This window comes from Fistularia commersonii, chromosome 21, assembly GCF_037954325.1.
Source record: "Fistularia commersonii isolate RoL2024-O1a breed Wild chromosome 21, RoL_Fcom_v1.0, whole genome shotgun sequence".
Taxonomy (NCBI): domain Eukaryota; kingdom Metazoa; phylum Chordata; class Actinopteri; order Syngnathiformes; family Fistulariidae; genus Fistularia; species Fistularia commersonii.
This window is the reverse complement of record NC_141304.1, coordinates 2,769,016-2,782,498: the sequence shown is the minus strand read 5'-3', so window position 1 is coordinate 2,782,498 and position 13,483 is coordinate 2,769,016. Positions and strand designations below refer to the sequence as shown.

The following is a 13,483-nucleotide window of genomic DNA, read 5'->3' as shown; positions in this document are numbered from 1 at the left end:
GGTGTGAGAGAGGAAGATACAGAGAATAGGGTTAGATGGAGAAAGTTGACTCGCTGTGGTGACCCCTGATGGGAAAAGCCGAAAGGCGAACAAGAAGACGGACAGGACCAGCTTTGCTGAGCCTCGTTGGCGCAGCAGGCAGCGCGTCAGTCTCATAATCTGAAGGTCGTGAGTTCGATCCTCACACGGGGCAGGAGTTTTAAACCTGAACACCAACACAGAACTTCTTCCTTTCTGTTGGCAGCACCTTTAGGTGCTTCCATCCAACCTTCTCCTCTCACATCGACCAACTTCCGGTCCTCTTTCTCTCCTTACGTCAACCTCCTCTGGTCCTCCTCTCAGCAACTTCCCACCCTCGGCTTAAATCCTGCGGAGCGTCGACTGACTCAGACGAACAACTCATATTCCTTAGATTTGGCGATTATTGATTTATTACCTATTTTCAAGACAAAAAGGCGATTATGGGTGGCTGCTATCAATGACCAAAGTGAAAGGCGGACATTAAAGTGCGATTTACACAAGAGTGCATGATGCCAGGACTAACACCATCTTAAAGGTTTGCTTTTCTTGAGTTTGAGTTGAATTCTTTAAATCTTCGTCTTCTTCTCCCCACTCTCTATAGCCTTACCGTTCCAACCGGGTTCCCTTATTTACAAACATATACTGTCTTGCCGGGGAGATTATCCAGCGCATGATCTTTAAATAACATTTTAAAAAGTTTGTCCAAAAGATTCTCGTAGCGAAGCAAGAAATTTCAGGGCCCATTACAATCGGAATGGATGTCATTCAAGATGGACGTGAGTCCAGCTCAGTTCTTCGCTCCAAATGATCAAGCGGGATTACAGGACGGAGACCAAGTCGTCCAGGTAATTCAAGTCGGCGACTCCCTCGTCTGCCTTGAAGTCAAACATCAGGGAGTCCCTCGAGTCTTCTAGGCAGCTGGAGATCATGGGATCATGACAATGCTCCGGCTGGTGCAGGTCCAGAGCTTCAGGATCGTCTAGGACATCTGGGAAGGGGGAAGGACACAACATACGCAGTCACCGACCATTTCTTAGAACTCTGGGAGCTGCGAAATGAAGACCGGCTTTCCATGCGGCCCAAAACGTCAGTCGGGAGCCCCCGGCATCAGGGAAGCTGCGTGGAAAGAAGGAATTCCGGGAATCGTGCAGTTAAATACACTTTTGTCGCTTCGGGTGCCTCGTCTGCATGCGATGTCTTGCTACCAGTTTCAGATTCTCGGGCATTCGGGCTGGACATGCTAGCAAAAGAAGAAACGGAGCGGCGCTTGGTGGAAGAGGACGGACGTGAAAGCGGCGACAGCCACGATTTCATTCATGTTGGTGCATCAGAGGATAAATCAGGGTGCAAATGAGAACTTCAGCAGATCTGGGCAGCCCAGCCATGCTAGCAAAGACGGATGTATGACCGCACAGTGCACCGGAGGGGAGGGGGTCCTCTCAGCGGGGGGAGGACCGCGACTCACCGGCTGCCTCCTCACCGGGGCTGTCGCCCGGGCCCACCTCACAGGTTATGGGTGTCATGCCGTCCGGTGATTTCCTACGTGACCAATGAGAAGAACCATTACAGAGAAGGGCTTTTGAGGGAACTGCGCTACGAGGGGAAGAGGGCGCGGGAGCGGAGCATCACAAACCGAACGACATAAACGGAGAGCAATGTTGCTGGGAAGCGTCTCTCGCGTCACTTGGCGGAAAACGCCCAGCGTTCCGAGAGGCGCTTGAGAAACATTTTCCGGCGAAGGATATTCGCGAGAAGCCGCGAGAGACCTCGGCCGACGTGCGGCGTGTTCACGAGCGCCGATCCGGCCCCCCGTTTCCACGACAACGTTGCGTTTTTTTTTTTCCACGAGAGCGGCGTTTGGAAGCTGAACGACGTGGAAACGGGGAGCTCGTGAGTCGCGAGCGATTCCACCGTAGCAACATTGCCGGAGTGCTCTGACCCTTTGAGCACCGTTGCTGTTTACCGACGCTTACGGGAGAAGAAGGAGAAGAGAAAGAACACACGTACCTCTTTGTGATGAAAATAAGATTGGTTTTGATGTACTTCAGGTACGCACTGACTTCTGGGGAAAGAGACAGGAAGTGACTCAGCGCCCAGGCACGTCAACGAGGAGGCCGAAGGGAACGCCGACGATACTAAGTGGCACTTACTTCCGAGATTTTGGGCGTAGAAGTTCCCGAAAGCTTCGTCCCTCGGGGTGTTGGGATACAAGTACCGCAGGGGGTTCTCCGGGACGTTCCCCGGCTCGAGGATCACGAAATTGCGGATGATCTCGTGGAGGGGGATCTGGGAGAGTTGAGTTTTGTTGAAGGGTTCGATCGTCTCTATGAAGGGTTCGCCTGAAAGTCGGGGAGAAGATCCAGGTTGGGTGCCTCGGAACGGGATGTTCTGCTTGGCGAGGTACAGACGACTCACCGTTCATGCCGGTGTCCACCCAGGAGAAGGTGATCGCTCCGATGAGGTTGTGGCTGAATCGTAGCAAGAACGTGCCCGGCATCTTCTGCTTCAGGAGCACCTCCACTTTGGTTTTGTTCACAAAGCCCATGATGAGGCTGCGGTGCAGAAAGCAAAAAGTTCCCCGCTTTGAAGGAAGCAGGAGCACAAGTCTGGGTTGAACCAGAACACGGCCGGCCGTTACCCCTCCCTCCAGAGGTCCTCCAGGTAGGTCTTCACCATCACCACGATGCCATCGAACCACACCCAGAACGTTTCGGGACTGTTCTCCTGCGCGGGAGTCACGGTCGGAGATGAAGACACGCCGGGCGGACGTCGCCGCTGGCGGACGAACGCGTACGGCCGGAATACTTACCTTGCTAAACTTTGACCAGGCCACTTTGCAATTGTCGTAGTTCTCCTGCTTTCCTGGTCCGAGAAAAGAAGAAATAAGGATGAATTAATCAACGTGCAGGAGATTTCCATCCGTCTTCTGCCTCGACGTCCCGAGGCCTTTCCCACACTGAAAGGAACTGAGACGCTATCGATCAATTCCAGACCCCTGGTTTTGCTCCATGTTTTAAAATGGTTAGCGCTTCGGCCTGACAAAGCCAAGAACCCTGGTTCGACCCGGACAAGGGTACGTTTGGATGTATTACCGTGGGTTTCCTCCGGGTTCTCGGGTTTCCTCACACCATCCAAAAACATGCAGCGGGTTAATTGAAAAAAAAACATGGGAACATTTCCTTGAATGAGTGCGATTGACTGCCAACTAGTCCAGGGTGTATCCTCGAGGAGCTTCACCCACGACGCTGAGCGCAAGATGGCAGAAGATGGATGGTTGGATTTTATGAATAACAAATAATGGAGTAGATCAGTGGAGTTTTTCATTTGGTGCTCTATCACTCAACTTAATGCTACACCGTGCTGCTAAATGTGGCGTGCTTCACTTTATGGCTAATCCTCATTTAGTGACGGAGTAAATGCCCCTCCCCTTTTTCCAAACCATGAAACCGTCCCCGACCAGCTCTGACAGACTCTTCCGATGCCTCGTCCGTGGACTTTTCTCAGCGGCAACAACTTCTCCGTCCATGGACGAATCCACAACACGCACACCTCACTTGTGTTTTTCCAAGCTTTTCCCCTGGGCTAGCTAGTAGCATGTAGCATCTGTCTCTAAACACAACCTCAAGGTCGCGTCGGTGTCAAACGCTCATCCCGCTCACTCCTGAATAGAAAACCCATTGAGCTCCAGCTAGTGTCTTGTAAAACTCCTATGTTTTACGCTCTCGGCAGTCTAATGAGGTTCTGATGCGGCTTCTGGAACTGTCTGCAGGACACCATGAGAAGAAAATGAGAGACCTACTGTATGTTTTGGCTAGGCTCCACTGACGCTTATTTAAATACACGATCGAGACTTCTCATCTAACCCCGCAGTTGCAGATCCAATCAGCAGAGTGAATGACACTCCGGGACGGATCTACGGGGATCCGTCCGTGGAAAGCGCGACAGCAAATCGGGTCTCTCACCAAACAGCCTGTGCGCTATCATTTTCAGCTGGTCGTCGTCCAAGCCGCGTTTGGTGGCATGCAGGAACTGCCAGCTCAGCATCTCCCTGAACTGAGGCCACGTGGCTGCCGGGGAGTTGGCGAAGAATATGGCGTCCTGCAGAGACAGAGCCACAAATGGTGACGAGGGCTCGGCGGGAACCGCCCGAGCGGCGGCGGCGGCGGGGGTTGGTTCGTCGGCCCCTCACTTTGGGGTCCTGGCTGAGCATGTTGAACCACAGGATGGAGGCCCAGGCGTTCTGCTGCTGGCTGGAGTTGGAGATGACAACCACGGGTAAAGTAGTGGCCTGGAAAAAACGGGGGTCGGAAAAAAAAAACTTCAGTTTCGCACGCTGGTTATTTTCACGAAATGAGGAACGAAAGAGGAAATTTCACCTGCAACTCGACCAACAGGCCTTTATATGTGAATACGGTGTCGAAGTAGATGATGTGCAGCTCCTCTGTCACACTCAGGGAAATCTTCACACACACAAAATCACTTGATTAACCTTCTTAAATTGTGAATCCCTGGAACGGCCTTGAAGCGACGCTGGTGATTCACTCACGTCGCTAACTCCTTTGCCCCCCCCTCCAGACTTCTGCTCCTTCAGAATCTAAAAACAATAACAAAACAAACGTCGTCTTCTCGGTCGCTCAAAAAGGTATTTTGGAAATTGAGAAAAAAGTCGATGGACGAATCGTTGGAAGAGTCCGTCGAAGCGGGTCTGGAACGGTTTGATCGTTTTAAAAAGAAGAGCGGCGTTCACTTGGCCGCTAAATGAAGCTTAGCCATACAGCGTAGCAAAGTGTGCACGCTACATTTAGCAGCACATAGTAGCATCAAGTGTGTAGCCATTAAGCTGAGTGATCGAGCGCTAAAATGGAAAACTCCATCACCGCCGTCCTCTTTGTCCAATATTCCAGGTAAATACGCTTATGTACTTTTTTTAAATCTGTTTCTTTACATTCTCTTTTATTAGAAATAATTGTGTGGTATACATTATTTGTTATTTAAAATATTTTCTTTAAAAGACACATTATAAAAACCGGGCGGCCGGAGCGGATGAGTAGCATTTCAAATCATTTCAGTGGGGAAATTAAATTAAATATACAAGCAAACTGAGTTACGGGCTCGGTCGTCCAACACACACAAATTTCTGCTGACGCAAGAGGTTTCTCCATCATCACTGTGTCACTCACAAGATGTCTGAAGTCTGCCACCATTCCCCCGCTCTGGCTCTCCGCCATGTTCAAGGCTTTGCTTTTGGTCCCGAAGACGTTGAAGTGGCGATACCTGTGAGCCCGGCAGGTTTCGGGCGAACACGCGCACGGGTTCAATTTGTGACGTCGGCGATCCCGATTTTTGGCGGTCGAGAAACACTCACCCTTTCCCCTGAGTGGCCTGCCTAGTTTGACGAAAAGAGAGGAGAGGTTGACACATCGCGGGGAGAAACGAAAGCGGATTTCAAATTGAAGGCGGGCTCTTACTTGTCCATGGTCACGTTCACCTTCATGCAGTGGTTCAGCTCAGGGAACTTGACAAGAAGTCTGAAATCGGTGAGAAACCGTTTGAGACCCACGCCCGAGTCCGACGCCCGACGAAACGGACCGACTTACCTGGTTTTTGCGGAGAACTGCACGTTCGTGCGTAGAACCAGGGGGCCTTTCCCTTGAGGCATGGAGGGCTGAGTCTCCACGACAAAGGAACTTCAACGAAAACAACACGGGATTGAAACAGAAACCGTTGCGTAACTGGGCGCGACACACTCTGCCGTTGGATAGAGACCTTTTGAGAAGGTTGCTGAGGAGCATGTCGACTCGCTCCTGGAGGACGGGCTTCTGGGCCTTCACCGGGTCATTTCGATAGGTCACTTTCTCAACCAGCTCCTCCAGCTTGCTGAGAAACTCGCGCACCTGGCACAGGTATCCTGCCACACAGGTGAACCTGCGAAGCATCACAAAAAAAAAAAATAAGATATGTCTGAAATTGATACAGTTGCTGGCAAAATACCCGGCAGCTTTCCATCTGCATGGTGGGCAACTTGTGGAGGAAACTAATGTTTCTGTAGGAGCACTCAGTTACAGCTTGGAGTGCACTTTCATTTTGTCATGGTCATTTCCGTACTACTGAGTGCACCTCAATATAAGCCGCACCGGCTAGCCGATCGCTATCTCGGGCTTCTTCCCGTGCGCTGAAACCGTCAAAGTCGTCTCCTTCTGTGTCGGAGTTTAACGGACTCGGAATTTTCCCGGTCATTTCATCGGTCCGATGTGACGAGGATAAACGTTTTAGCGGCGTAGAGCTCGTTAGCGTCCCCCACCCAAAAAAAGTCAATTTATCAGCCGCATCGTTGTTTACGTGAAAAAGTCGCGGCTTATCGTCCGGAAATTAAAACTTTGTGTTTTATTCTGGACTCTTAAAAAAAAAAAACAACACATAAAAGAATGTGTACGTATACAGGAGATCCTCTACTTCCGCTCCGACATGATTTTCACGGTATGCTGGAACCAGCAAACTGTATTGTACATAAATATCTGGGTCACTCACCTACGCTAACACAGTGTTAGCATATCATAGCCTGCGGCAACTGTTGGGAGTCTGGAGAGGCCGATGTCAATGAAGCCGTCTTCCTCGGTTAGCGCGCGCAATGATGTATTGGTCCATTTGCTAACTAGTTCCCGCCTGAAATTAGTTTTTACCGTCTCATACGTGTATGTTGGAACAATGGCACGAGACTCGAGTTCATAAACACCAGTATACATGCGCATGTTTTACCTCTTCGATCATTCGGGGGCCGGATAACGGTATGTATTAAACGGAGGTGGTATTTTCGCAGCGAGCGGGCTTTGTCTCTTAAAGCTTGGGTTGCCAAAAGATAATTTGAGTTCACACAAATGTTCGAAACCATGACTTTTGAAAGGGCTGTGGAGCCTACTGGGATGTACCATTTCTCCAGCTGGTCCAGGCAAACGTTGTCGGGAGCTCCGATGCAGGCTCGCTGCTGCCTTCTCTGCCAGTCCACCAGCTCTCTGTTCACCAGGGTGTTGATCAGGACCTCCATCTTATCCAAGAGCTTGAAAAGATCTGACAACGTGCTCTACGCGGCACGGGGGGACAAGACTGTGTCAAGGAAAAAAGACGGCATCTGGGTTTTTTGTTGGTTTTTTTTTTTCCAATAATGTCTGACCTTTCTGCCGTCATTTAGTTGGTTGACTAATAAACCAAGAACTGTCTCTTGCTGCTTCTTGGTGGCCTCGTCTGTCACCGCTGCGTGGGAGGTTCCGACAGGGCAACCAAATTTTCCAAGCGGGGCCCGGCAGAATGGATGAGGACATTTAGCTATTTCTCATTTCACCAAATGATTCATCCCCACGGGCTATTATGACATCTGAAACCTCTAATACCCTTACATTGCATCAGGTGGGTTTGGTACTTGAAGTCAAACTCATCTTGCTGCTCCTCCAGACATGTGATCGTGTGTTCCATGCACTGTGTGACAAAAGAAAGAAGGAATGAATGAGCCGATGAGTCTCGGTACTTTCCGCCCGCAGTACCCGAGTAACCATCCGCACCTGGATATCGTTCTTGAGGGCGGCCATTTTCAACTCCAGGTCCTGCTCAGTGCTCGACTCTACGGCTTTCCCCTCTACGGTCAGATCCTTGATCTGGTGAGATGCGAGAGGGAGAGAAGAAAATACGAATACCGGTGGGTCACTTGACAGATAAAACAAAACATAAACATGTCTGTGGAGGTTCTCAGTCATCCGGGTCATGGTTAATTCTTGTTGAAATCTTGGCGACTTGGACTTGAATTTGTTCGCTTGAAGAAGTAAAAGAAAGTGAAGTGTAGAAATTCCAGTCGAGTTGCAAATGAAGAAGATTTTGACAAAGAAATAAAGTAATCTATCCAGTTGGTATGTCTAATTCAACATCAGTTTACAACAACCCTGGTCCTACCTGCTCAGCTAGCTCAGCAGAGCGCAGGATCTCCTTCTCTTTGTCCAGAAACCACAGGATTGTGCTTGCAAGTTGACACGGGTTATCCTGAAAAACCTGTGAGGAGAGAGGAATCACGTGGACGAGTCATTATGATCATGTGAATCGGAGTTGAGGTTGATGGCCTTTATTTTAATAACACCGTCAAATATCTCTTTATTCATTCATCCATTTATTATCTACGCCGACCGTCCCACCAGGTCAGCGGAGCAAATCACTGCAGACACTGACCACAGGACCCCTCAATTGTATCCATTCACTCGCTCCTTGACATCTACAGTTAATTTAGAGTCTTCACGTTGCCCCTCTCCGTACTTTTGAACTGAAACGTGTAAAGTCTACATAGAAAAAAGCCAGTCGGCTACTGGAATCGATTGGTGAAGATCTGGAGAAAGACCAATGAGTAGATCTCTGGATGTCTGACGATATGAGGTTAGTTGGCGTGAGAAGAAGAGGATACAGAGGAATAGGGTTAGATGGAAGGATATGGATCCGTCGAGCGGTTCTTTTGCAGACTTTCGTAAAGCCAGTCTGGACGTACCTGAAAGTTCTGCTTGTAGCGTCTGAAGTTGTGCTGCATTAAAAAGGACTCCTGGAAGAAGCGGCTGTGTTGAATATCCAGGTTTTCCAGCAGGATCTGGAACAGGACCATGGCGAGGTCTGGGTCTTTTGCCGCTCGGTGCCTGCAGGACGAAAAGAGAAGGGTGAGAGCAGATGTGATAAACCCAAAATCGTGAAGGGTAAAGGGGTATTACCACTCCTGAGCCTCGATCCAGACGCCCAGGTAGTGCCGCACGTCCATGGGCAAGGCCTCCCTGTCGTAAAGGTCCAGCAGCTGCTGCTTGTACACCGGCGGCAGCTGTGTGACCCTCTCCCACAGAGCCATCCTGGAGACGGCAATAAACAACCGTGTCAACAAAGGGTTATATTTCCCATTTTCCAATGAGTGAAGTTCTGATGCTAACTCGGCGCAAGACACGAGTACCCGTACGTTAGCAAACAACAGCTCTAGATTCAAGTTGCCAAACAGCTAAAATACGACGACCACATTCACTGAAATACACACCTTTTGAAACTTTGCCACGGGATGTATTAATAAAAACGCTCCCAGCTGCCTGTCAGGTCGATTTAGCAAACTGTCGTTTGTTGTCAATAACAACACCTCCGCTATCCACTCGCAAGCAGGCGTGTATTTTTGAGGAAAAGCGTTCTCTTGAGTTTATTAAAGGGACACCCGCCCCTTTCAGATCGGCTCGGTTGCCATTCTGGCTCTAATGCCGATCGTGTAAACGGGCCCACGGACCCGGAATGGCCGCGCAAGGAGCCACGGTTTCCTAAAAGGTGGGCGGAGCCAGACAGCTCATTGGTTGATACTCGTACGGAGTAGCGCGGGCGATTGGTCCGCTCAAATGTCAGTCATTTGCGAGCTCAGCAGAATCGAAACTCAAGGGCCGAAAGGAAGTTTTCAAGAAATGACGGAAAAGTGACGTATCGAAAGTTAGAGTTGTAAACGTCTTAAATTAATCAATGTGAAATGAATAAACTCTCTTATTAACTAAATAGTGGAATACAGTCTCAAGAAACGGTATTGATCTAAAAATGTCAATATTCAATATATTTTAGATGAATAAGGTGTCAATTCGAGCAATGCAGCCTCAGGGCGGCACTGGCCCGTGCCTCTCCAAGCCTGCCTTGGGGGGACACGGAGCAGTGTCTCCCTGTGCCGGTCCCAAGCCCGGATAAATGCAGAGGGTTGCGTCAGGAAGGGCATCCGGCGTAAAACTTTTGCCAAAACCAAATATGCGAGACAACCAAAACTATACCATACCGGATCGGTCGCGGACCGGGTTAACAACGACCGCCATTGGTACTGATGACCTACAGGGTACTAATGGAAATTGGGCTACTGTGGGTCGAAGAACAAGAAGAAGAAGAAGAGGAGGAGTGCGTGTTCGGAAGCAGAGAGAGAGGAGGAAAGAGTCTGGGACTGAGAGTAGGGACTTTGAATATTGGGACTATGACAGGAAAAGGTAGAGAGTTGGTGGACATGATGCAGAGAAGGAAAGTGGATATACTGTGTGTCCAGGAGACCAGGTGGAAAGGTAGTAAGGCTAGAAGCTTAGGAGCAGGCTTTAAGTTGTACTATTATGGTACTGACAAGAAGAGAAATGGAGTAGGAGTTATCTTGAAGGAGGAGTTTGTTAGGAACGTCCTAGAGGTGAAAAGAATGTCAGATAGACTTATGAGTCTGAAACTGGAAATCGAAGGTGTGATGCTCAATGTTGTTAGTGGCTATGCCCCGCAGGTGGGATGTGAATCTGAAGAGAAGGAGAAGTTCTGGAATGAGTTAGATGAAGGGATGCAGAATATTCCCAGAAATGAGAGAGTGGTTATTGGTGCAGACTTCAATGGGCATGTCGGTGAAGGCAATAGAGGGGATGAAGAAGTGATGGGCAGATTTGGTATCCAGGATAGGAATGCAGAGGGACAGATGGTGGTAGATTTTGCAAAAAGGATGGAAATGGCTGTAGTGAACACCTTTTTCCAGAAAAAACAGGAACATAGGGTAACTTATAAGAGCGGAGGTAGGAGCACGCAGGTAGACTACATCTTGTATAGACGAGGTCACCTGAAAGAGATCAGTGACTGCAAAGTAGTTGTAGGTGAGAGTGTAGCCAGACAGCATAGGATGGTGGTTTGTAGGATGACTCTGGTGACAAGGAAGATGAAGAGGACAAAGGCAGAGCAGAGGACAAAATGGTGGAAGCTGAAAAGGGAGGAGTGTTGCATGGTTTTCAGGGAGGAGTTGAGAAAGGGTCTGGGTGGTCAGGGTGAGCTTCCAGATGATTGGACAACAACAGCTAGTGTTATCAGGGAGACGGGTAGAAGAGTACTTGGTGTGTCATCTGGAAGGAAAGTAGATAAGGAGACTTGGTGGTGGAATGAGGAAGTGCAGGAGTGTATACAGAGAAAGCGGTTAGCGAAAAAGAAGTGGGATACTGAGAGGACTGAAGAGAACAGACAGGAGTTCAGGGAGGTGCGGCGAAAGGTAAAGATGGAGGTAGCAAAGGCAAAACAAAGGGCTTATGATGACTTGTATACTCGGTTGGATAGTAAGGAGGGTGAGAATGATCTATACAGGTTGGCGAAACAGAGAGATAAAGATGGAAAGGATATACAACAGGTCCGGGTGAGGGAAATGTATTGACAGATGCTAGAAGAGTGATGGGAAGATGGAAAGAGTACTTTGAAGAACTGATGAATGTGGAAAATGAAAGAGAGGCAAGGGTAGAAGAGGTGATTATCGTAGACCACAAAGTAGCAAAAATTAGTAAAAGTGAAGTGAGGAAGGCATTGAAGAGGATGAAGAGTGGAAAAGCAGTTGGTCCTGATGATATACCTGTGGAGGTGTGGAAGTGTCTAGGAGAGGCAGCGGTAGATTTTCTGACTAGATTATTCAACAGGATCTTAGAGAGTGAGAAGATGCCTAAAGAATGAAGACAAAGTGTGATGGTGCCTATTTTTAAGAATAAAGGGGATGTGCAGAATTGTGGCAACTACAGAGGGATAAAGTTGATGAGCCATACAATGAAGTTATGGGAAAGAGTAGTGGAAACTAGACTGAGAGCAGAAGTCAGCATTTGTGAACAGCAGTATGGCTTCATGCCTAGGAAGAGTACTACAGATGCAGTATTTGCGTTGAGAATGCTAATAGAAAAGTACAGAGAAGGCCAGAGGGAGTTACATTGCGTTTTTGTAGACCTAGAAAAAGCATATGACAGGGTGCCAAGAGAGGAGCTCTGGTATTGTATGAGGAAGTCTGGAGTGGCAGAAAAGTATGTTAAACTGGTGCAGTACATGTATGCTAGCTGTGAGACACTGGTACGGTGTGCTGTAGGGGTAACAGAGAAGTTCAAGGTGGAGGTGGGACTCCCATCAGGGATCAGCTCTGAGCCCCTTCTTGTTCGCAATGGTGATGGACAGGCTGACAGATGAGGTTAGACAGGAATCCCCATGGACTATGATGTTTGCAGATGACATTGTGATCTGTAGTGAGAGCAGACAACAGGTAGAGGAAAATCTAGAGAGGTGGAGGTATGCTCTGGAAAGGAGAGGAATGAAAGTTAGTCGCAGCAAGACAGAATATATGTGTGTGAACGAGAGGAACTCGGGTGGAGCGGTGAGGCTGCAGGGAATGGAGATCAAGAAGCTGGAGGATTTCAGGTACTTAGGGTCAACAGTCCAGAGCAACGGAGAGTGCGGAAAAGAGGTGAAGAGACGGGTCCAAGCAGGTTGGAATGGCTGGAGAAAAGTGTCAGGGGTACTATGTGATAGAAGACTATCGGCCAGAATAAAAGGAAAGGTGCACAAGACAGTGGTGAGACCAGCGATGATGTTTGGACTAGAAGCTGTTACAATGACCAAAAGACAGCAGGCAGAACTAGAGGTTGCAGAGATGAAGATGTTGAGGTTCTCTTTGGGAGTGACCAGGATGGATAGGATCAGGAATGAATCTATCAGAGGGACGGCACATGTTCGATGTTTTGGAGAGAAGGTCAGAGAAGCCAGACTGAGATGGTTCGGTCATGTACAGAGAAGAGATAGTGAATATATTGGTAGACGGATGCTGGAATTGGAGCTGCCAGGCAAGAGGTCTCGAGGAAGACCAAAGAGAAGATTTATGGACGTAGTGAGAGAGGATATGAAGGTAGCTGGTGTGAGAGAGGAAGATACGGAGAATAGGGTTAGATGGAGAAAGTTGACTCGCTGTGGCGACCCCTTACGGGAAAAGCCGAAAGAAGAAGAAGAAGAAGAAGAAGTCAACAAAGGGTTATATTTCCCATTTTCCAATGAGTGAAGTTCTGATGCTAACTCGGCGCAAGACACGAGTACCCGTACGTTAGCAAACAACAGCTCTAGATTCAAGTTGCCAAACAGCTAAAATACGACGACCACATTCACTGAAATACACACCTTTTGAAACTTTGCCACGTGATGTATTAATAAAAACGCCCCCAGCTGCCTGTCAGGTCGATTTAGCAAACTGTCGTTTGTTGTCAATAACAACACCTCCGCTATCCACTCGCAAGCAGGCGTGTATTTTTGAGGAAAGCGTTCTCTTGAGTTTATTAAAGGGACACCCGCCCCTTTCAGACCGGCTCGGTTGCCATTCTGGCTCTAATGCCGATCGTGTAAACGGGCCCACGGACCCGGAATGGCCGCGCAAGGAGCCACGGTTTCCTAAAAGGTGGGCGGAGCCAGACAGCTCATTGGTTGATACTCGCACGGAGTAGCGCGGGTGATTGGTCCGCTCAAACGTCAGTCATTTGCGAGCTCAGCAGAATCGAAACTCAAGGGCCGACAGGAAGTTTTCAAGAAATGACGGAAAAGTGACGTATCGAAAGTTAGCGTTGTAAACGTCTTAAATTAATCAATGTGAAATTTATAAACTCTCTTATTTTGATTTTATTTTTAATGTTTTAAA

At 48.7% G+C, this 13,483-nt stretch overlaps 1 protein-coding gene and 1 non-coding gene across 4 annotated transcripts; one reads left to right on the top strand and one right to left on the bottom strand.

Moving 5' to 3' along the window:
- The first annotated feature begins 120 nt into the window (after positions 1–120).
- Positions 121–193, top strand: trnam-cau (transfer RNA methionine (anticodon CAU)). The gene has a single exon. It is a non-coding gene; the product is annotated as a tRNA-Met (tRNA).
- A 215-nt stretch (positions 194–408) lies between these two features.
- stat2 (signal transducer and activator of transcription 2) lies at positions 409–13,073 on the bottom strand. 3 transcript variants are annotated; one of them, XM_086168542.1, is made up of 24 exons: positions 12,973–13,073; positions 8,754–8,885; positions 8,540–8,681; positions 7,960–8,055; positions 7,575–7,667; positions 7,413–7,491; positions 7,190–7,269; positions 6,948–7,099; positions 5,788–5,946; positions 5,619–5,708; positions 5,490–5,549; positions 5,387–5,407; positions 5,202–5,295; positions 4,568–4,615; positions 4,398–4,481; positions 4,211–4,309; positions 3,984–4,119; positions 2,831–2,883; positions 2,660–2,745; positions 2,437–2,573; positions 2,172–2,360; positions 2,029–2,083; positions 1,487–1,560; positions 409–1,009 (listed from the first exon to the last, which is right to left on the bottom strand). In XM_086168542.1, exons 2-24 carry the CDS (start codon positions 8,882–8,884, stop codon positions 840–842), a joined length of 2,328 nt encoding a protein of 775 aa, XP_086024668.1. In that variant the 5' UTR covers position 8,885; positions 12,973–13,073; the 3' UTR covers positions 409–839. The 3 variants fall into 3 exon arrangements, with proteins under 3 accessions (XP_086024668.1, XP_086024667.1, XP_086024670.1); XM_086168541.1 differs by lacking the exon at positions 12,973–13,073 and adding an exon at positions 9,065–9,202; XM_086168544.1 differs by lacking the exons at positions 1,487–1,560; positions 12,973–13,073 and adding an exon at positions 9,065–9,202.
- Positions 13,074–13,483: the final 410 nt, after the last annotated feature.